We start from the raw sequence: 21,318 nt of genomic DNA on the forward strand, positions 1-21,318 counted from the left end.
ACTCCAGCAAAACAGCCATTTCGCATGTGTCTCCAGAAAAGATGCGAGCAGTTTGTTTGCTTGAAATGAATCATTGGGGGGGGGGGGGGGGGAGAGAAAAAAGAAAGAAAAAGCAGGTTGTGAGGGCTGGGGGGGGGGGGGAGATGCTGCGGGCAGGAAGCCGAGGGCGGCGCATCCCGCAGAGCCGGGGCACCTCTCGCTCCCCGGCAGCGGCGCCGGTGCCCCGGGGAGGGGGTCGGGCAAATCCCCCCCGCTCCCGTCTCCCCTGGCAGCGGCTCCAGACCTGCCGGGGGAAGCGGGGGCCGCGGGGAGGGAGCGGGGCTAGGCTTCCCCCGGGGCACCGGGCTGCGGAGGGGCGCCCGCCGTCGGGGCGGGAGCGGGGAGCGGGGGGCGGCCCGGGAGCGGGAGGCACACCGGGAGCAGGCCTAGGGCCCGGGGGAGCGAGAGGCACACCGGGAGCGGGAAGCACACCGGCAGCGGGCCCAAGGCCGGGGGAGCGGGAGGCAGCCCGGTGCCCGCCCCGGTGCCCGCCCCGGTGCCCGCCCCGCCCCGCCCGCGCCCCGCCCCCAGCCGCGCCCCGGCTTTTCCCCGCCCGCCGCCGCCCCCGCGCCCGCAGCCGCTCCCGCCGCTCCGCTCCGCCATGTCCGCCGAGCCGGCCCCGGCCGCCGCCGCCGCCCCCGAGCAGGCCCCCGGCCCCGAGCAGGCCCCCGGCCCCGACCCGCCGGCGGGCGGCGGGGAGCCGGCGGAGCACCGGGCGCTGGTGCTGACGGGCTTCGGCGGCTACGAGAAGGTGAAGGTGCAGGCGCGGCGCGGCGGGGCCCCGCAGCCCGGCGAGGTCTCGGTGCGGGTCCGCGCCTGCGGCCTCAACTTCGCCGACCTGATGGCGCGGCAGGGGCTCTACGACCGGCTGCCGCCGCCGCCCGTCTGCCCCGGCATGGAGTGCGCCGGCACCGTCCGCGCCCTCGGCGACGGCGTCCGCGACCGAAAGGTGAGGGGTGGCCCGGCCCGGTTCCGCCCGGCCCGGCCCCGCCGCACTGCGGTGGCCCCGCCCCGCCGGTGCGGCCCCGGTGCGGCTCCGAGCCCCGCGGGGGCGCCCGGTGCCCGCAGCCCCGGGAGGCGGCGGCGAGCTGGGGCCGGGGCTCCCCGTCGGGGCGGCCGGGCGGCGGTTGCCGTGACCCGGCCGCACACAAAGCCCCGGACAAAGGGGCCCGGCCCGGTCCCGGCGGCTGCAACATCGCCCCCCCGGGGGGGCCGCGGGGGCTGGGGCCGGGGGGGGGCGGCGCGTCCCCCGGGGGCTGCCAGGTGTTTGCACGGGCACAGATGCCTTGGTGGTGGCGGACGCCGGTGGGGGTGGCGGCTGCGGCGGGGCCGTGCTGGTTCCAGCGCGTTCGTGACCGTCCTTGAACGGCAGCAGCACGGGGGGGGGGGGGGGGGGGCGTGGGCGGGCAGCGGATGGGGGGGCTGGGGCTGGGGGGGCTGGAGCTGCGGCCCCCCCCGGCAGGGCACTCGGGGGACAGAGAAGCTGGCTCTGCCTCTTCCCAGCCCGTCGGTGGGGCCGTGGCAATCACGGTGCTGTAGGATCATCTGGGGTGCACAAGTAGCAAGACGAAGTGGCTGAAAAAACGCCCCCCCCCAGCGTGTCCGAGATGATTCCCTCCCATCCAGGAAAACCTCGTGGTTTATTCACGTGTAAAAGCCAAACCCAGAGGCCGGGAGCCGTTCTGAGGAGCGGTTCTGCCGCTGCCTTGGTGCCTCTTGGTGCCGGCTGCTTCCCCTTGCACAGCCAGATGTTTCTTGTCCACTGGGATAAGAGCAGATTTTGGGGGATGCCTGAGGCTTAGCCCTGAGGGGTTTTCCTAAGGTTGGCTGTGCTTTTTCCAGAGCTGATCCTGTTAGGCCCTGCCCCAGGCCTCCTGCAGCAGGAATATTTCACAGCGTTCAGACTCCTGCTCCCAGCTTGGGCAGGGAGGGCAGGACACAGCCCCCTCCCCTCTTTCCCTTGCTGGGGGTCCCCTGGTTCGGGCAGCTGGCAGTCAGGCAGCACGGTGGGTGCAAGCCAGAGCCTGGGGGTGCCTGCGGTCCCATCCGGCGTGCGCCCAGGGCTGGGCGAGAGGTGCTGTGGTGCGAGCAGAGCGCAGCTGCGGGCTCCCATCCAGGGCTGGGGTGCTGCGGTCCCTGCAGACCTCTGCATGGAGAACAGCAGGCGTGGACCTGGCTCTGGCCTCTGGAGACGCACCTTGTCCTCTGTTTGATTTTAGGTTGGTGATAAGGTAATGGTCCTGGCAAGGTCAGGGCTCTGGCAAGAAATTGTGAACGTGCCAGCCAGGCAGACATTCCTGATACCTGAGGGGATGAGCTTCGAGGGAAGCGGCCGCTTTTCTTGTAAACTACATCACCGCCTACATGATCCTGTTTGACTTTGGAAACCTGAGACCCAACCAGAGCGTCCTCATCCACATGGCTGCAGGTAAACGGTTCTTGCCAGCCTGTGCTGAGCCTCTTGACCTCGATGTGCAGCTTCACATCGGGTGTGAAGGGGGTGAGGCACGGGGGTGGCACGGGTGAGGCGGTGATCGGCACGGGGCTGGACTGCCAGAGCATCGCCTGCCGGAGATGCAGGCAGCACGCTCACCCTGGCAAATGCTGAACCTATTTCTCAGCAGCCGGGGTCAGCCTGCCCCAGCGTGTCGCAGGCATCAGCCCGCCCCAGGCAAAGCCGTTATCCCGTAGCCTCCCAGCACTGTCCAGTCAGTACGAGCAGGGATAATTTACCTATCCAAAAGCTTTTCTGACTGCTCGGGCTGTTTGCTTCTAAGTCTTTCTCGCTGCTGATTTTCAGGTGGTGTGGGAACTGCTGCCATCCAGCTGTGCAAGACAGTAGAAAATGTCACCATTTTTGGCACAGCATCTGCCTCCAAGCACGATTTGCTCAAGGAGAGCGGAGTCGCTCACCCCATTGACTACAGAACGATGGATTATGCAGAGGAGGTCCGGAAAATCTCTCCCAAAGGTACCATGTGGTGGTGGAGGGACTTCTACAACTGTCCTGCATTTCTTTCAAGTGCAAAGAAACTTCTAGTTACTTTCAATTCCCTCTAGGTGTTGACATTGTCCTGGACCCCCTGGGAGGATCCGATACGTCCAAAGCATTTAACCTGCTGAAGCCGATGGGCAAACTCATCACTTACGGTAAGTGTGAGCAGCGTGCCCACAGCCCGGCTCCTGCGTGGGAGGGACCCTGTGATGTCAGGGAGGGCTTGGATCCGCGTGGGAATGCTCCACACCGCTCCGTGCCTGGATGCGCAGCCATGAGGGAGCATCGCCGCTGCTGACTGCTGTGCGTGTTGTAGTTCTGTTATCTCGTGAAGGTCTTTAGGATGCTTCGCCTGGGTGATGCACTGAGGGGAGTGAGATTTGTGCCTTGTCCTGAAAGCTCTCCTGGTCACGGGCTCCAAGGGTCTTCCCTCCCATGCCAAGATCTCTCCTTGAATATGAGCTGGTGCCTGCAGGGGAAGCTGGAATGTCCCTGTGGAGGAACGCTGGCACAGCTGCTTTGTCCAGGCTGACTTAATGCACAGCACTAATAGAGCCTTGCTTTTTCTTCTAGAGGATGTGTGGGTGATGAGGTTTGAGGCTACTGAATACTTATCTCTCCATTCCCCGGCCCTGAGACACTGTGATTTTTGTCCTGTAGACAAAGCCCTCACACAACCCCCAGTGAGATTCCAGGCACTTGCACCAGTGTGCTGCTTCTGTTGTCCCAGCCACTGCAGCGCGTGGCTCCCTGGAGAAGCGTGGCTGTAGAGAAGAGGAGTGCTGTCCTGCCAGCCTGGCTGGATGTGACTTGTAACCCTCTCTTGCCTCTGCCACCACTCCAATCTAGCTGTGCTGCTGCTGCCCACCTAAGAGAAGAGTTGTTCTGTATTGTGGGTGCCCATAAACCAAATTCTGTCTCTCGAGGCTGAGGCAGGTACCTGTTTCCACTGAAGGTTGACTGGGCAGATCCTGGTGTGATCCAGTTTTCACCTCTGTCTGTGTGAGCGGCTGTTGCCCCGCGTATTCTCTGAGCTGTTACGCGGGATGCCCGCTGCTTCTCGTGTTGATCCCAGCTCATCTGTGGCTTGCCTTTTTTTTAGGGATGCGAAACCTGCTCACTGGGCAGAAGAAGAAGAACTTCATGGCTATGGCTAAAACCTGGTGGAACCAGTTCAGCATCAGTGCCTTGCAGCTCCTACACCATAACAAGGCTGTGTGTGGCTACCACCTTGGATATATGGATGAAGAATTTGAGCTGATTGGCATCGTTGTAGCCAAGCTGCTTTTCCTGTACGGCCAAGGCAAAATCAAGCCCAAAATAGACTCTGTATGGCCCTTTGATCAGGTGAGTCTGAGCTAACGTATAGGATGGCAGCACTCAGAAATTACTGGGTGATTGTTTTCTGCACAGTGAGCTCTGGTTCAGTGTGAGCCCCTTATTCACGGGGGCTGAACTGTTGCAAATGTTTAATAACCATCTGTTCTCAGACATTCAGTGCCTTTTTTTCTTTTTAAGATATTAAGGAGGAGCAAAGTGGCTTGGGCTCTTCTGCTCCAGTGCGCAGAGCTGGGCAATGCCAGACAGTGTCCCTGTGGAATAGGGCAGGTGCTCAGCTGTGCTCCGTGGGCAGCAGCCGTCTGTGAAGGGGGCTGGGTTATGCATTAGACTGGAGACTGCCCTTGAGTCTGCACCCTGTAATTATGCAGACAGCTGGTAAGACTGCTGCTGCCCTCCCATGAGTGAAAAAGAGCCCAGGCGGTGAAGCAGAATGAGGATGTTTGGAGAGAGCGGCAGGTTCTTCAGCAGCTCTGCTGTGCTCAGTGTTGTTGCATTGATGCGTCCAGGCAGAGTCAGGTTCTTCCCTTGGAAATCCTTTGCTGGGATAGGACTTAGTGCAAGGGAGCAAAGGACTTGGTAGCGATCAGTTGGTGTTAGTACCTGAGAATTAGAATCAAGAAAAAAATTGATTCCAGGCCTGGTCTAGGTGCTGTTTTACTTAATAATGATAAAACCACCGTGCATGTGTTGTTCTGTGTTTGTGTAGATGGTAGGAGCACTGTCTTTCTGGCTGTTGGCTGGGTTTCTGCGATGCTCCCCTCTGTTTGGGATGGAAGCTGTGGTGACTCACACTTCACTCTTCCACAATTTGTGTAGCAGAACATCCTTGCGTGTGTTACCAGTGGGCTGTGTGAATTCTTGAGGACAGTTTCCTATGGGCAGGCTGGGGTAGCTGCCCAGCTCTGTCCAAAATGCATCTGTGCAGAGGCATCTGGGTGCTTCGCGCTTGCTCGGCTGCTGGGAAAGCTGCCCCCAGGGTGGCCCTCGGGCTAGTCTGGGTGGCCCAAGGGGCCCAGGGAGGGCACGACTGCACTGCATGGTGGGCCTGGGTCTCACGAGATTCCTGTCGCTTCCAGGTGGCAGATGCCATGAGGCAGATGCAAGAGAAGAAGAATGTTGGAAAAGTCATCCTGGTTCCTGAAGCACCCAAGGAAGAATCCAAAAAAGAAGAGAACTAAGGAGAAGACGTGTGCAGATTGTGAATTCATGGTTTAACTCCCTGATCTCTTTTGGGACCTGGAAATGGACAGATCAGTAGCTTCCATATTCACTAGAACAAGAACATTGTGCTTAAAGCTCAGGATGAGGTTTGCATGCTCTCGTTGTGACTGACCCTTTTGCCAGAAGCCGGCCTCCTGCCCTAGCTCTGTCCTGAAGCCTGCTTATTTTCTATACTTTTTCTAATCCCTTGGTTCTTTTGCTGAATTTCCAAACTAACCTTCGTTTTCTCTGGCAGTGCAACTGGCGCTTCCAGCAGCTGCCGTGACAGTGACAGGTTGTGCGGTTGTTAAAAGTCAAGGTGTGCCACGTACTGTAGCAACTGCTGAGTGTCTCCACAGAAGCCGAGCCCTGCTGAAGCATTTGCGCTGTCACCTTGGGGAAGCTCGTTCAGCAGGAGAATGGGCCAAACTTGGCACGTTTCCTCAACAGCCAGAGGCAAAGCCTGGCTGGCCCGGTTTAATTCTAGCACGAGCTACTCATCTGTTTACACTAACCACGCACTTTCCCCTCTGCTTTTGTAGGCCTCCAGCACCAGTCAGAGCGTAACAGGTCTTTGCCTTGTAAATAACCATCCTGGCACTCTGGAGTCTGTGGCATATTGCACTTAATTTGCAGTCACTCTTCTTTGCAGTCGGCAAGAAACCCGACAGGCTGGGCCGTGTCTGAATACGGAAGAAAAAGTTTCATTTGGGTAACTTGATCTTGTCCATTTTCCGATTCCAAACTGTATAGGGGAGATCTAAACCGTGTCTTGATTTTTAGAGACCATAAGGACTCGACTGTGTCTCAAGTGACTGGAACAATTGATGTTGGCTCTGTGCTTTATTAATGTTGGGCTCCAAGTTGGTATTGTTAAGGCTAAACTTCACCCTCGTGTTTGTATTTCCAAGGGCTGCGGTGTTGAGTCGGACTTAAGCAAGATGGGAAACAAACTAAGCCCCCTGTTAACGCTTGCTTTGTGCTGTGCCCTGTGTGCTGGGGAGGCGTTGCAATTTGGGAATCAACGTGTAAGAACTGGTCGCGGGAGCCTGGGCTGGCTCGCTCTGTGCACGCCGCTCAGCAAAGCGTGCGTCGAGCCTCTTGGCTTGGGCGCCTTGAGCAGTGTAGACGTGCTTTTCATTCTCTAGCTAGCTCATTCGATACGCGCTCAGACCAGCTCCCACCTCGGGGCTCGGTGCTGCAGTAGGGCTTGACTTTTTCTTCCCCTGAAACTGCAAATTTGGGGCTCTCATTCAGCACTGAGGGTTTTAGGAGCTGCTGGGGTGCTCCTCCCAGACCAGCACTCTGTTTCCTCCTCCTTTTTCTTTCCTTTCTTCCATGCATCTGGAAACCGTGGCTGTGCAGAGAGCCAAGCCTAGTTCTGTGAGCATTGAACATCCCGGCGAGTGCCCCCCTTTCCTGCCAGACGGTGTTTTCAGGCCTGAGTGACTGTGGTGCCGTTTGTGCTTGCTTTGAGGCTTTGTCATGGATTGGAGGTGCTGCGGGATTTTTAGGCTTCATTTTGGATTTGAAAAAGGTGTAAACCTGGGGGTGCCAAGGAGAGCTGCCCATCGAGGGAGAGCTCGGGCTCCAGGAGCAAATCCCTGCTGCCCGGAGCCCTGCGTAACCATGCCCCAAGGAGGAGGGGATGCTCGCTGGGCAAAGGGCCCCGCGTGTGAAGCCCCTCCAGGGCTCGAGGGCAGGCAGGCTGCGTGCAGGGCTGGGGGGTTCTGTGCGGCTGAGGACGTGGGGCTGCTGCCTCAGCCAGCCCTGTCCCCCAGCGGGGCTCCTAGCTTGGATTTCAGGTGCTTGGGTTCAGTCCCTAGTTCTTCAAAGACGCGTAGGCGCAGCCTCTCAGGGACTTGCCGCTGGCTCACTTTTAAGTATTAAAACAACCCGTTCCCTACGACCTCAGAGGAAGGCTGGAGCCCCATCACAGATCCTTGTCAGTCCATCTCTCGCACTTGATAGGCAAACTTCATAAACGGGGTCTGATGAAACTCGTAAGCACAACTTTTAACCTTTCTGAATCCAAAATCTTGCCGCTTCTCCATTCGATCTGCCCTGTCATTCTAATTCAGATTAAATCGGACTGTCTAGTGCTGCTATGCCAGGTCTCCACAACAGGACTGTCAAAATTGCTGAAATGGGAAGCCTGAACCTGTTCCTCTGAGAAACTGAACTTGACCCTGATGAAAGAGCAGCGTGCTCAAACAGCACACCACCGCACACTTGCAAAGGGGAAAACGATCTAACGGTGTTTCACGGTAACACCCTTTTCCTTGCTTTAGTCTCGGCTAAGTGCGTGCTCAGTGCCTTACTTGGTTGGCCGTGGTCAGGCAGCGTAGCGAGGCTCTTGCAGCCTGAAGGAGGAAAGCGGGAGTCTTGGAGCTTCCCATGGGATACCCCTGACGTGCTGCCTTGCGGTGTGCCACAGAAAACAGTATCTCAGTGCCTTCTTCTACATGCCTGTAAGGACTAGGAAGTCACTGGCGCCTTTTCCATTCTGGCCTTTTGAAATATTGCCAAAAAACCTCTTGACAACTCTCGCTGGCTCTGTTTTGTGAACGTTGCTGGTGTAGTCTGATTTACTGTGAATAAGACACTCCCTTTCCGTGTATTGCAGCCTTTCCAGGGCCAGCCTGGCGGTTCTGTGCTCCCCGCTCCAGAAGAGCTGTTGTAGAGCCCTTGTCTCCCCCCGGGGTGGCTGCTTGGCTCCAGCTGGTCCTCGACTGAGGCTTTATCTGCCACCCTGGCCTTGGCTCTCTGGAAACAATCCCGGCTCTCTGGAAACAATCCCGGCTCTCTGGAAACAATCCCGGCTCCCAAGTCTTCGTGGGTAGCTGCTTGCACATCTTCTGCCTACAAGTCCCAGAAGCCCTTATCAGGGCAAGAGTGCAAAGCAGTTACTATCTGTCAGAGTTTAGCACTGTTTGTTTTTGTCCCTTGGCAGAAACAATGTTTTCTACAGAAAGACTAAGATTCAGTGTAACTTTGCTCTCCACTGCCTCAAGGCTCTGCTCTAGGTGGTTGTGGTTGGTTGTTTTTTTGGGGTTTTTTGTTGTTTTTACTTTTTTTTTTTTATGGACAAGCATTTTATGGGCCAATAAGTATAGAACCTATGTAAAACAACTTCAAGTGTCTTAAAAAGTTAACCAGCAGGTTTGTATACCAAGGACCAAAGCAAAAAACAAAAAACCTAGGATGAAAATCATTCCAGTCGATGTTGCTCAACTGTTTAGGGCAAAGTTGTGCTATTGAGGAAATAGAAGGTTCCTGCTCTTAAATTGCATGTGCCATTCCACCTATCAGAAGTGCAATTTAATGTTTGTTTTATGGATTGTCTGGCTCAAAGTTTATGCTGTGTGGAGTCCAAGTGGAAAGCATGAGGAGCTCGTGAGCAGAGGCGACCTCAGCCCTGGGGGCGCGCCGTGCAGGGGCTGCTCAGCACAGGGATGCCTGTGCCAGTGCCATTCCTGTGTCATTACTGCAGTTGTTACCTCTTCCCAGACTGGTACCACTGGTCTTGGGCAAAATGCAACTCCTTTGCTATCACCAGGCAGCTTTTTGTCATGTTTTGACTCTTTGGTTTCTCTCAAACTCACTCGTGTTGCACGCTAACTGCGGAAGGGGAAGGAGCAGAGCGTGTGCGGAGGAGTGCGACCTCTGCCAAGTACTTTGAGAGGGGGGAAGGAGTTTTAGCTGTACATTTCATTTTGGACACCTGTATTAAACTAGAATTGATTGACCAGGGAGAAGAAAGAAGCATCGTGGGCCTCGGGCTTTACTTCGTGCAGGATCCTGGTGTACCTACAGCTGCTATCATAGGTGTAAAAACCACTCTTGTTGCCTAATGAAGTCTCTAGTGTGCTAAGCCCTGGTGATGGCAAAGTGTGGTGTGAGTGGCAAGTAGTACATGAGCGTGATGTGAAATGCATTAGACTCTGAGCCTCTTGCAACATATGGTCTGGTCTGTGCTGTCTGAGTCGTGTTGATTTGCAGATATGTGATATGAGTGATACTCATCCTACAGACACATGGAAAATCTTTGTTTTAAAAAAAAATATATTCTGCTTTGTGCGTGTAACCAAGTCGGACAGAAAGCAAGTGTGCCAATGCTGTTTACATGACTATACTGTGTGATGCTCCTCTGTCTAATGTTACCATATGCCTTATGTGTTTCAAATGTTAATTAAAAGCATAACAAAACCCTCAGCAGTGTGCTGCTCAGTCTCCTCTTGGAATGAACCCTCTGCCCCTAGCTCAGCCTCTGGGGCACTTTTATCACTTCTCCAAGGCAATCAGTGGGTAGACACACTCAGTTTACAAATTGTACCCCTCCCAGGGTGAGAAGATGCCTCTGCTTTCAAGGACAACTGTTAATTGCTGCCTCAAGTGTTGCACTGGTCTTCTAATGCCCTGTTCAGGAGAGCGAAGCCCTTAGCTGGCCTCTGCTGTTTACTCTGTGTCTGTCACTGAGAGCCGTGGAGATTGAAATGGGTGCCTGAGGTGATGGTAAAGACAAGGCGTGAATAACAACTACTACAAATGTGGGAATAAATCTTGTTTATTTGCATTTCTCCACTTAGAGACTGTCCCTGCCTGTATATTCTCAGGGGAGGCAGCTGTCCTGGGCACTGAAAGCTGTTCCTGCTCCCCCAGGAGAGCATCAGGGTGCCTGCTGGCCCCAGAGCAGGTGCTGGGGAGGGGCTGTAGCTTGGGGCTGTCTGCTCCAGGACTCAAATGGCTGAGCCAACAGCTGAAATTAATCACAGCTCAGCTCTGGCACAGTCTCCGGGGAGGGGGGGGCTGAGCTGGAGCCTGCCTGTAGTGGCTGGAGGTGGAAGAGACTTCCAGAAGATGGGGCTGCTGGACTACACGCAGGCTCCTGCCCAGGTTTGGGTTCTGCTGCTGAAAGCCACGCCGGGGCTTGGCCTGGAGCTGGTGTTGACACAAGCTGCATGATCAGCTGGCTAGGGAGGACCCGCATCCAGGAGGAGCTGGAGTTTCAGGGAAGCTCCCATCCATGCAGGGGCTTGCCGGGGGCCAGGGATGGAGGTGCTGCTGTCACTGACGTGCAGCTTTCTGTCTGTCTCTGATGACACAGGAGCTCCTTGGCCAAACACTTGCTTTTTCCTGAGCTATCTGTGCTAAGCTGCAGTTTTGTCAGCTGGAAAGTGAAGCAAAGGCACGGGCCGTGGTCACTCAGGCAGGGAGCCTTACGCAATGCCCAGTTTCTTCAGTACTGCACAAACCTCACGGAGATACTGGGTGTCTGGATAGCCGTTCCTGTGGGGCAGAGAGGGAAGTAGTGTAAATCCTGCTGATGGTGCTAGAACCACTGAGGGGAGAAGCAGTTTCTTTTTGCCTCAGCCCTTCAACAGGGACTGAGGGTGGAAGTCCTGCTCCCTGGGAGCTGCCTGCAGGCCCGGCTTGCACCCAGAGCCAGCTGCAGAGCACCGTCACGGGAAAAGCCAGGAAAGCTGTAAGTGAACAGGGCCCAGAATTCTTGTCCATGGGGAACTGGGTGTGGGATGGACAAGGGCTTTCAGCTCCAGCTGGAGGGTGCCAAGTCTGGTCTGCCACACCACAGCTGCCCTGTGAGCCAAAGCAAAAAGGGAGGCACCAACTCTGCCATTGCAGGAGCCTGGAAGAGCCACCCATGCCAGGATGTGTTGAGCTGGAGTCCATGGTTCTCCTCCTCCAATTGCTAAAAAAAAATAATAAAAATACACCTAGAAGCTTAGGATGAGCTGGGCCATACCTGGCTTTGCCTCCACCCCAGGAGGTTTTGTGTGGAATAAGGCCCCATGTCACTCTTTCCTCTCCGTTGCAGGACTTGATCTGGAATGTCAACCCATGCTCAAATGCCTTCTTTAGCAGCATTGCTGTCTTCTGTCCTTCCCTATTGTCAGGCAGGAAGGCACAGAAAGTGCCCCCTTTGTAAGGCTGTCCTGGGCGGGGGTCACCAACCTTAGAAGAGGAAGCAAGCATTTTAAACAACAACCTGAGTGCTGTGCCTCGGAGCCGGCTTCTGAGATTCTGGCAAGCCTGAAAATACACAGACAACTGTGGCCTCTCACTTTGAACTAAAGCCAGAGCTTACACACTCTTCAAAAGCAGCAAGCTGCTCCCAGGCCTCGTGTGGAGCTTTTTGCCTTCCACAGGTCCATACCTCTGCTGCTTCGGTATGTGGGGCATGGAGCTCTAGCTGTCCTCCCCCCTGACACACACACACACACACACGCACACACTCCCTGCATGCCCAGCAATGCTGACAGAACCCATTGCACGTCCTGCAGCAGGACGGAGAAGCCCCCGCAGTGGGTACCTACCCCTTGCACGCCATCAGGGATGTTGTAGGCAACCTGGAGCGTTAGGTCTCGATAATAGCCAGGCAGACTCTGAGACAGGGAGGAGATCCTGAATGTCCCCGTGATCTTGCAGCTTGGGGCAACCGAGGAGGAGCTGCAACAAGCTGGTTGCGTACTGTCCACTGCAAAACATGTCCTGCACAAGGCGTGACCGCAGGGGGCCTGGCAGGTCACACCTGAGCCCTTGCAAGCATCACACTGGCCCAGAGGGGTCTTGCTGCTTTCCTGTCCAGGGCTGGGACCTCTTGTCTGCTGTGATGAGAGGTCAGGCTCCTCCTGCACACTGCTGCTGCCCGTTGGGAGCGGGGCCCTTTCCTGGCCCCTGGGCTCTGCTGCAGGTGACGGTTCGGCTGCAGCCTCGGGGGGCTCAGCAGCCGTAGCCCTGTACAGCCAGGTGGGCAGGGAGTGAGGAGCACCATCTGCCACAGGAACCAGCGGACGCGCCTGTCCCATCGCTTCATTGTGACCTCCTCTGATCTTGTCTCTGGCAAACTGGAATCTGTCTGGCAAAACCTGCTTTAGCCGTGCAACATCAGGCTCCCCCCCAGACAATTTTGTCTTCAGCTGTTCCTGGGACTCCCTCAGACCAGCAGGACTTGGCTTATCCACGGCACTGGCACTCAGAAGGCTGCTTCCTCCTTGCGCAGCCCCAGAATCAACATGGTCATTGGCCTCCTCCTGCCCCAGTGCCTGCTGGAACCTCCAGGGACTGGGGGACCTCTTTTCCTTAGCCTCTGGCAGCTGGAAAGCCTTGAGCACATCTGCGTGGTCTGCTTTGTTGCTGATGTTCAGGTGCTGCAGGCCCATTTGTAGGGACTCCAGACTGCTGGGAAGGGCTGCACCCAGCACCACGTCCTGGCTTCTGCTCGGCTGGATGACACTAGAGTGCCCTGTACTCTCTGGTCCTGGAGACAAGGATGAAGACTTCAGGGCACGGAGCCTCCTGGAAGAAAACACGTGGAAGGCCTCAGTCACTCCTGGCAGCATCTCCTTGGGGCAGGCAAGATAGAGCTGGTGCTTGTCTTTGCTGAGTCCAACCTGGAGGGAGTTTCCTTGCAAGAGGCTGCACAGTTCACTCAGGGCATCATCATCTGGACCATCTACAGCGAGCTCCGAGTAGCTCATACTCTGACACACAAGGTCAGGACACTTCTGTACGAGGGCCTCCACCTTCCATTTAGCCTGGAAGAGCTTGCTCCTCTCCACCGCCTGTAGCGTCAGCACAGTGCAGTCCCCGGTACGGTGCTCTGAGATCTGCACGCCTCCATCCCTGCACAGCTCATCAATAGCAGCGTGGCAAACGTCTTTCAGGTATGACCACTGCAGAGAGTCCAGACTCATTTCTTCACTCACCCTATGGCCTCCACTGCCTGCCCTGCCAGTGTCTTGGAGCTTGTCGCTCTCCTTTGACCTTGGCAGAGAGAAACTGTTGGAACGTCGCAGAAGAGGCCTGGATTCAGAGGGTTTAGAGTCTAAAGCAGAAGAGGTCCTTGTCGTGTCAAAGGTACTAGGTGCACTAGTGAACAGGTGGAGCTTGATGGGACCAGAGCCTTTGGAGTCCCCAGGATACGGCGAAGTGCTGTTTTCTTTACCCGCAAAGGGAGACGCAGCCTTGTGTCTCGTAAGCCTGGCACCTCCTTTCAGATGGTTATATTCTTTGGGGTCCTTCTGCTGAGACTCTGCTGCTGACCCCAAAACCACACCTGTTGTAGAGGCATGAGGCTGGTACTGCCGGGTCAGAGCTGTTGGGTCACTTGGACTTACAGTATCCACGTCTGATAAGTGTTTTGCAGAAAACTGTGCCTGTCCCACTGGTGGAGAGTCCTGATTCAGCGAGAGGCCCTGGCTGGCCTGGGACCTGTCAGCTCTCCGAGTGCTGAAGTTGGCAGCCAGCTTAAGCTCACCTTTCAGCTCCAGCCTGCCTGGGCTGAGCCTTGAGGCTGAAGTGTCCACAGGCACTTTGGGTTTGTGGGGTGCAGCCTCTGTGGCGCGGGAGGTTGCTGGGTGTGAGGGCTGGGAGCTGCTGAGCATGCCGACCGTGTGTGCGTGGGCACCTCTTCTGGTGCTGAAATCCTGAAGGTACTGCTTGGCCTGGGACACATCAACAAGGTTTCCAATAAGATAAAGCTGCTTCTCATCCTCATGGCAGAGCAACTGGGGATACAGTTTCTGCAGCTCAAGTGTCAGAGCCCTGAGCGCTTGGCTGTCCATATCCAGTCCTCCCTTGGCGATCTTCTCCTTGCGCAAGCTCACCTCCAGCTGCTGGTAAAGCTGCTGCAGGGCCAGGCGGGCCTGTCGCAAGGCGTCCATGTCCCCAGGCACACCTGCAGATGGTTGGAGGTACAGTATGGTGATGCCATCGCTGCTAACATCCACCACATCCACATGGTGCTGGCACAGCACACCTTGGTACTCGGCAGCACAGAACCTCTGCATGTACAAGTAAATGTCCAAGTCCATCACTAGGGAAAAGTCCTCCATCTGTTCCACAGACTCCCCATCCACTGGGCCCCGAGTCGACGGGACTTTAGCTGCCTTTTTACACACCCGGTCCCAGTTCAGCAGCTTTGCTGTGTCTTGTGGTGACTCAGTGGAGTCAGGCACTTGTTGGTGATCATGAATTCTGGTCTCTTTGGCCACATGGCTGGAACCTGGCTGGAAGATCTCTCCAGCAGCTTGGCTCTTGAGGTTCAGGCTGCCCAGCAGCTCTCTGCTGAAGGCCTGCAGCTCAGTGAATGGTCCCTTGATTATGCAGTGTGTGTTCTTGGAGTCGAAGTTGAACTGCACATTGCTGTAGCCTTTATGCAGGTTCCTCAGGAGGGTTTTGCCAGCAGGGAGCTTGCCATAGTCAACTACCATGCAAGTGCGTATGAAGATCTGCAAGTAGATAGCAAAGGACTGAAAAAGTAAGGAGCCTCCAAGACAAAGGGGGAGGCAAATGCACCTGACACTTGCCACCGCCCCTGCATTATTATGACAGAAGGGATGACACGATCTGCCACTTCTCTCTCTCAGCATCCTGCTTTCCAATGAGATGGGAGCATAACATGGGCAGGACTCAAAGACTCAGCCAGCCAAAGCCACTCTTGGGACTTTGTATGCATGGCCAAAAGCTTTCTGCAAACAAGAAATGCAGGGGGCAAATTGCACAGAGATTCCCCGCTTCCACAGGCTCTGCAAACAGCCCAAACCCAAAAAAATCCACCATCCGTTCTGCACCTGAAATGTAGCTGCCCTCTTGCTCTCCCAGAGCTTCAGCTGCAGACCTTCGAGCAGCCTGGCACCACAGGCTTGCAGGAAGGTCTGCGATGCCAGGCTAGCTCCCATGCCCTTGTATTCAGTGCTGAGACATGAAAACATGAGACGTGGCTACTGCCATACTTTCTTGAAACTGGAGGAAGAGGCAAAAACTCTCCAGTGCCTCCTAGATACTAGCATGTCTGTCTCCTAAGCTCTCCTGAGAAGGAGAGAGGAAAAATACACTGTGCGTGTCCAGCTAATGACACGGTGTCCAGCTAATGACACGGCAGAGGCATTAACAGGATCCCTCGTGTGTCACCAGATGGGCTGGGGAAAAGTGCCGCATCCCTCCAGCCTATTCTTCCTTGCTTTGACAGGCACAAATACCAATCAACTGACTGCACAGTCTGCCTGGCTGTCCCTGTGTTATTAGCACAGAAAAAAATTTGAATATGAATAAAAATGGATTTGCTTTAAGTCTAATTAAGATTAAAGGACAGAGTGAGGTCTTTGCTCCCAAGCGTGTCTGCCAGGCACAGAGCTGCCTGGGAGCCAGCTGGGGCTGTCACGACTGCGCTGGCAGGAGCCGTCTGTCCTCGCTACCTCGTCGGGGCTCAGCTCCACGATGTGTGCCGTCACTTCCAGCGGGTATTTCTTCCCTCCGATCGACAAGACGTGATTCTTCGCCTTCAGGATCCTCTGGGCCACTGGGTGGGAAAAGCCACCAGGAGCCGCATCAGCCCAGCCCCTGCGAGGAGGAGCAGCAGCTCCATCTCTGCCCTGGGGATGTGGGGGAGGATGGGGCCGGCTGCTGGGGAGCGGGCAGAGCCCCCGGCAGGGCCCACGGTCGGACCTGCGGGCAGAGCCCGTGATCAGGGTGTACAGGCCGGGCCCACGGGCACAGAGTCTGGGCAGAGCCCCGGGCAGGGCAGACCCATGGGCAGGGCCCACAGGCTGGGCCCCCGGCATGGAGCCCAGGCAGAGCCCATGGGCACTGACCCGGGGAAGGGCCCAGAGCAGGGCTCACACACAGGGCCCACGGGCAGAGCCATGGGCAGGGACCCAGGCAGAGCCCCGGGAAGGGCCCACGGGCTGGGTCCCCAGGTAGAGCCCACGGGCAGAGCCCCAGGAAGGGCCCATGGGCAGGGTCCCCGGACAGGGCCCACAGGCAGAGCCCCAGGCGGGTCCCCGGGCATGGACCCCAAGCAGAGCCCACGGGCACAGACCCGGGAAAGGGCCCCCGGGCAGGGCCTGGGCAGAGCCCCCAGTCAGAGCCCCTGACAGGGCCCACGGGCAGAGCCATGGGCAGAGCCCACGGGCAGGGTCCCCGGTCAGGGCCCACAGGCTGGGCCCCTGGGGCATGGACCCCAAGCAGAGCCCACGGGCACTGACCTGGGAAAGGGCCCCCGGGCAGGGCCTGGGCAGAGCCCACAGGCTGGGTCCCCGGGCAGAGCCGACGGGCACAGACCCGGGGAAGGGCCCACGGGCAGGGCCCCCGGGCAGAGCTCCCAGGCAGAGCCCCCAGGCGGGTCCCCGGGCAGAGCCCCCGGGCTGGGCCCGGCGCTGCGGGCCCCCCGGCCCTCACCTTCCAGCGCCTCGAAGGTGATGAGGGCGCAGGCCCGGGGGCCGGGCAGCACCTGGACATCGGCGATCTCCCCGCCGCCGTTGCGGGAGCGCAGGAAGTGGATGGTCAGCTTGTCGGCCACCCGGTCGGGGGGCAGGTCGGCGGGGAGCCCCCCCACCCGCACCGTGCGGCCCGCCATGCTGCGCCCGGAGCCCCGGCAGCAGCGCCCCCCGCCCCGCGGGGCTGCGTCCCCTCGCCGCGCCGGGCCCTCACCCGCCCCCCCCGGCCCCGGCCCGGCCGCGCTACTTGCGGCCCAGCTCCGGCCCCGCCGCCGCCGCCGGGAAACGAAAGCGAAAGCGGGGCCGCCCCGCCTCGGCCGGCACCGCCCCCGGTGCACACAGGGCCCGAGAAGGGCCCAGCCTGGCCCCCGGCTCTTGCACGCAGGGCCCCGGCCCCGGCCTCATCGCCAGCCCTGTCCTCGGCCTCAGCCCGATCCTCATCCTCATCCCCGGCCCTGGCCCCATCCTCAGCCTCGTCCCCATCCCCATCCCCGTCCTCGTCCCCAGCCCCATCCTCCTCCCTATCCCTGGCCCTGTCCCCATCCCCGTCCTCGTCCCCAGCCCCATCCTCCTCCCTATCCCTGGCCCTGTCCCCATCCCCATCCTCATCCCCAGCCCCATCCTCATCCCTGTCCCTGTCCTCATTCCCGTCCCCATCCTCATCCTCAAACCTATCCCTGTCGTCCCCATCCTCATCCTCAAACCTATCCCTGTCCTCATCCTTATCCCCGTCCCTGTCCTCATTCCTGTCCCCATCCTCATCCTCATCCCTATCCCTGGCCCTGTCCCCACCCTCATCCCCGGCCTCATCCTTGTCCCTGTCCCCACCCTCATCCCTGTCCCCATCCCCAGCACCGTCCTCATCTCCAGCCCTGTCCACATCCCCATCCCTGTCCTTGTCCCCCCATCCCTGTCCTTGTCCCTTTCCTCCTCCCCGTCCCTGTCCCCAGCAGGACAGACACACTGCTCCCTGCAGATGCTTTAATCCCTGTGGTGCCCAGGGGCTGGCAGCCAGGCAGGGCTCTGCTGCGTGGGGCTGGGGGCGCTGGCCAGGGTCAGCCCGCATCTTCCGTGAAAACGGCCACCGCCTGTTGTCCCGCCGGCACGTAGGCGAGGGCATCCACCTCTCCCCCGCCGCGGCTGGCCTTCTGGAAGTGGATCTCCAGGCTGTCCCTCATGAGCTCCTCACCCAGCACGTCTGGGATGCTCGAGAGCAGGACGGTCCTGGGGCAGCGGGACGGCTGGAGCTGGGCAGAGCCAGGCTGAGCTGCAACAGCCCTGTGCTGCACGGGGCAGCAGGAGGGCCACAGGGAAGGGACCCCTCGGGGCTGCCCGCAGGAGCCGCGCCTCGGGCTGGTGGCAGTGCGGGCAGTGGGTCTTCAAGACCCCCCACCAGTGCTGCCGTGCCCTGGGCTGCCAGGTGCTGCTTGGCACCGGGGTTCCTGCTGTTACCTGCAGGTTGGTGATGTCTCCACTCATGCACGGTGATATTTTAAGCTTGTACTCTCTCCTCCCAATAAGCACCTGCATATGTCCTCTTGCAATTAGTGGCTCCGCTACTGCAGGTGGAGAGGAAAGCCCTGAGCCGCACAGGCCCCTGCGGAGCTCCAGGGGAGGCTCCGTCCCTAGCATGGACACCAAGGCTGGCACTGCCCAGCCCCAGCTCACCTGCACCACCACAATCTCGGGGGAGACAGGGCAGCCTGGCCTCACTGCCTTCCCCGTTCCCCACAGACACAGCCCCATCTAATCTCAGATGACCTGTGCTCCCCCAGAGCCGGACACGCTGCTCCCCCCGGCAGCCTGAGCTCAGCACGCCCCACGCACCTCCGTCCCGCGCGAAGGTCAGCACCACCTGGCCAGAGTCGTCCAGGAACTCCCTGCTCTCCACCTCACCGCCGCCATTCTTCGTCTTGCTGAAGAAGAGCTCCAGCTTGTCCAGCAGCGTCTCCTCAGGGATGCCCAGGCTGGGCAGGTCAGACACGAGGATGCTCCTGCTGCTGCGAGTCAGCCCGATCTGCAGGTGGCACAGGTCGGTGCCAGGGCCAGCCCCAGGGCTCGGGGAGCAGCGCAGAGCTGCGGCACTAACACACTGAGCCAGTCAGGTACCAGTGACCTGGCAGAGCCAAGCCTGGGCAGTGGTGGAGCAGGGCACAGCGAGGGCAGTGTATGCCCAGGGCAGCTCTGCGTGGCATGGGGAGCCACAGGCCCTGGGGACCTACCTCCAGGGCAGACGGCAGCAGCACATCCACCGGCGCTGCCTGCACTCGCACCCTGCACCGGTCAAGCTCCTCCAGCTCCTCCCCAGAGCTCAGCTCCACCATGTGCTCCTTCGCCTCTATGATCCTCTGAGCCACTGCAAGCAGGGACAGCCCCCAGCACAGGGGATCGAGCGCGCCATGGGACAGGACATGGGGGCAGCTGGTGCTTTGGGGAGGGGGCACAACCCTGCACAGTGCTGGCAGGGGGGGCAGCGCTCTGAGCCCCGGCCCAGGGAGCAGGTGCAGGGCAGGCGCCAAAGCTGATCGCCCAGGGCACCTGGCTGTGGCAGCGCTCCTCTCGCTCTTACCCTCTGCCTTCTCAAAGGTGATGAGAGCTGAGCCCCCCGGCAGAGGGTAGTGGATCAGTGGGGTGAGAACCAGCTTGTTCATGTCCTCCTTGTTTGTCTCAAGTCCCTTAAACACCATTTTCTTCTCTGGCAAGGCAGGCAGCATCTAGGTTCAAGTACACAGACAGCACCTAGGGGAGACTGGACCCTGCACAGGGCCTGTCCCTGCCCATCCACAGACTAGAAACAAGCTCATGGCTCAAAACAAACAGCTGGGGAGCCTCGGCAAAGTCTCTCCCAGGGTCTGGCTGTGCCTGGAGTCCCAAAGGCCCGATGGGAGCTGCTGGCCCCGGCAGAGGAGCCACCTGCCAGCAGAAGCTGTGCCAGCTGTCAGTGCCCGGCTGCCTGCAGCCTCTGCAGCCAGGCTCACGCCCCTGCCAGCAGACCCCAGCGCCCACACGCAGTTACCGTCGCCAGATCCTCCCAGAGGACTCTCTTCCTCACTTCTTCCAGTTTCTTTTGCAACACCTGCTTCTCCTGCATCAGTCTGTTCTGCTCCTCCTTTGCTAAACAAATGCTCGCCTGGAAGGAAAGAAAGATGGGGCAGCAAGGGAAGCACTGGGGTGCGAGGGGCTGCAGCACGCTCCCCATTTTAAGCACAGCACTGTCTGTGGACACGGGCCCACCCACTCTTTTTCTGCTCTTGCCGGCCTGCAGCCCTGCCCTGGCTCCTCACGTTCAACGAGAGCCCTTCGGCACGGCCCCGATGTGACACCCTGTGGGACCTCCACCGGCTCCACAGCAACGTGGCCCCAGCACAGCGAGCTGAGGGATGCATCCCACCACCCACCACCCCCTTCCCAAGCCCATAACGAGTCCTCCGACCACCAACCTGGAGGGATCCCTCTTCATCTCTGTTTAAAGACATTTGTTGCTCAAAATTTTTACAAAGTTCTCCTTCTTTCCTCAGCTCCTGTGTCCTTCTCTCTACGCCTTCCTTGGCCATTTGTAGGTCCACATGTTCTTGCTCCAGAGCGCTGCAAAGTTCCTGTGGGAGACATGTGAGACCCTGCGGATGTCCCACCACCTCAGCAGCTCTCCAGTCTCAGCCTGGGAAGGAGGTGGGTGCGCCCAGCGTGGAGCCCCGGACCCCAGCGCGGGCTCTCTTAGCCATGGGACACCCCCTCGCCACCACTTCTAGCTCAAGAGTCCGAGAAAAAAATCAGAAAGCCAAGCTCACAGCCCAGGCTGGCTGGATCGCCGTGGGGATCCCCGGCCCGATCCCGGCCCGATCCTCCGCCCAGGGACTCACCTTGCAGCGCTCGATCTCCTGTCGGACTCGCTCGGGGGTCAGCTCCAGGCAGCTTCTCCCCACGCACCCGGGGGCGATCAGGTATATGAAGTCCTAAAGGCAGGAGGGGTCCTCAGCCGCGCTGTAGCGGCCCCGCGCCCCGGCCCGCCGCCCCCCGGGGCTCAGCCCCTCACCTCGTCCGGATCCATCCCGGCGGTGCTGGCGGCGGAACGACGGCGGCTTGGCTCAGCCCCGGGGAGCCCGGCCCGGCCGGTGGGAACCCTGGTGCCGTGGGACCCCGGTGCGCCCCGCACCTCCTCCCGCCCGTCGCTTTCACTTTCGTTTCCTCGGCCCGGCCCCGCCCCCCCCCGCGGGCGGTGCTGACCCCAACCCGCGTTTCTCCGCCCGCTTCCCGCCGCAGCCCGGCCCCCCCCCCCGCCGGGAAACGCCCCCCGCATCCCCACGGAGCCCACCCTCCCCCGGCCCCTGCGCGACACAACCCGCCGAGCAACGGAACACGTAACGGTCGCCGGAGGCCACCGCTGTTCAGCCAGAGACGAGGCACCTACCCCCATCTCTGCCCTCCCCCCCCTTCCCTCTCCCACCCCTCTGCCCTCTCCCCCCCCATCCCCCCCTTCCCCCCCCCAGTCCTCTCGCAGGGATGACC

At 59.1% G+C, this 21,318-nt stretch overlaps 3 protein-coding genes across 8 annotated transcripts; 1 reads left to right on the forward strand and 2 right to left on the reverse strand.

Moving 5' to 3' along the window:
* Positions 1-586: 586 nt before the first annotated feature.
* VAT1 (vesicle amine transport 1) lies at positions 587-9,790 on the forward strand. The gene is given in 7 exon segments (XM_055697359.1): positions 587-988; positions 2,259-2,363; positions 2,365-2,467; positions 2,840-3,010; positions 3,100-3,189; positions 4,137-4,381; positions 5,452-9,790. Coding segments are annotated over 7 exon segments (1,164 nt in total). The 5' UTR covers positions 587-640; the 3' UTR covers positions 5,554-9,790.
* A 336-nt stretch (positions 9,791-10,126) lies between these two features.
* LOC114015919 (uncharacterized) lies at positions 10,127-17,254 on the reverse strand. 3 transcript variants are annotated; one of them, XM_055697297.1, is made up of 5 exons: positions 16,775-17,252; positions 15,793-15,896; positions 11,911-14,826; positions 11,340-11,548; positions 10,127-10,864 (listed from the first exon to the last, which is right to left on the reverse strand). In XM_055697297.1, exons 1-5 carry the CDS (start codon positions 16,950-16,952, stop codon positions 10,795-10,797), a joined length of 3,477 nt encoding a protein of 1,158 aa, XP_055553272.1. In that variant the 5' UTR covers positions 16,953-17,252; the 3' UTR covers positions 10,127-10,794. The 3 variants fall into 3 exon arrangements, with proteins under 3 accessions (XP_055553272.1, XP_055553273.1, XP_055553274.1); XM_055697298.1 differs by having other exon boundaries at positions 11,911-15,937; positions 16,775-16,889; XM_055697299.1 differs by lacking the exons at positions 10,127-10,864; positions 11,340-11,548 and having other exon boundaries at positions 12,689-12,892; positions 12,988-14,826; positions 16,775-17,254.
* A 525-nt stretch (positions 17,255-17,779) lies between these two features.
* LOC102047578 (interferon-induced 35 kDa protein) lies at positions 17,780-20,995 on the reverse strand. Of its 4 annotated transcripts, none has more exons than XM_027805841.2 (9): positions 20,846-20,995; positions 20,673-20,765; positions 20,253-20,408; positions 19,829-19,942; positions 19,382-19,526; positions 19,035-19,168; positions 18,640-18,829; positions 18,265-18,371; positions 17,780-18,036 (listed from the first exon to the last, which is right to left on the reverse strand). In XM_027805841.2, the coding sequence occupies exons 1-9, from the start codon at positions 20,858-20,860 to the stop codon at positions 17,998-18,000; spliced, it is 993 nt and encodes a 330-aa protein (XP_027661642.1). In that variant the 5' UTR covers positions 20,861-20,995; the 3' UTR covers positions 17,780-17,997. The 4 variants fall into 4 exon arrangements, with proteins under 4 accessions (XP_027661642.1, XP_005439555.1, XP_055553333.1 ...); XM_005439498.4 differs by having other exon boundaries at positions 17,780-18,059; XM_055697358.1 differs by having other exon boundaries at positions 17,780-18,079.
* Between the last annotated feature and the right edge of the window lie 323 nt (positions 20,996-21,318).

Source organism: Falco cherrug, chromosome 20 (assembly GCF_023634085.1).
Source record: "Falco cherrug isolate bFalChe1 chromosome 20, bFalChe1.pri, whole genome shotgun sequence".
Classification (NCBI taxonomy): Eukaryota; Metazoa; Chordata; class Aves; order Falconiformes; family Falconidae; genus Falco; species Falco cherrug.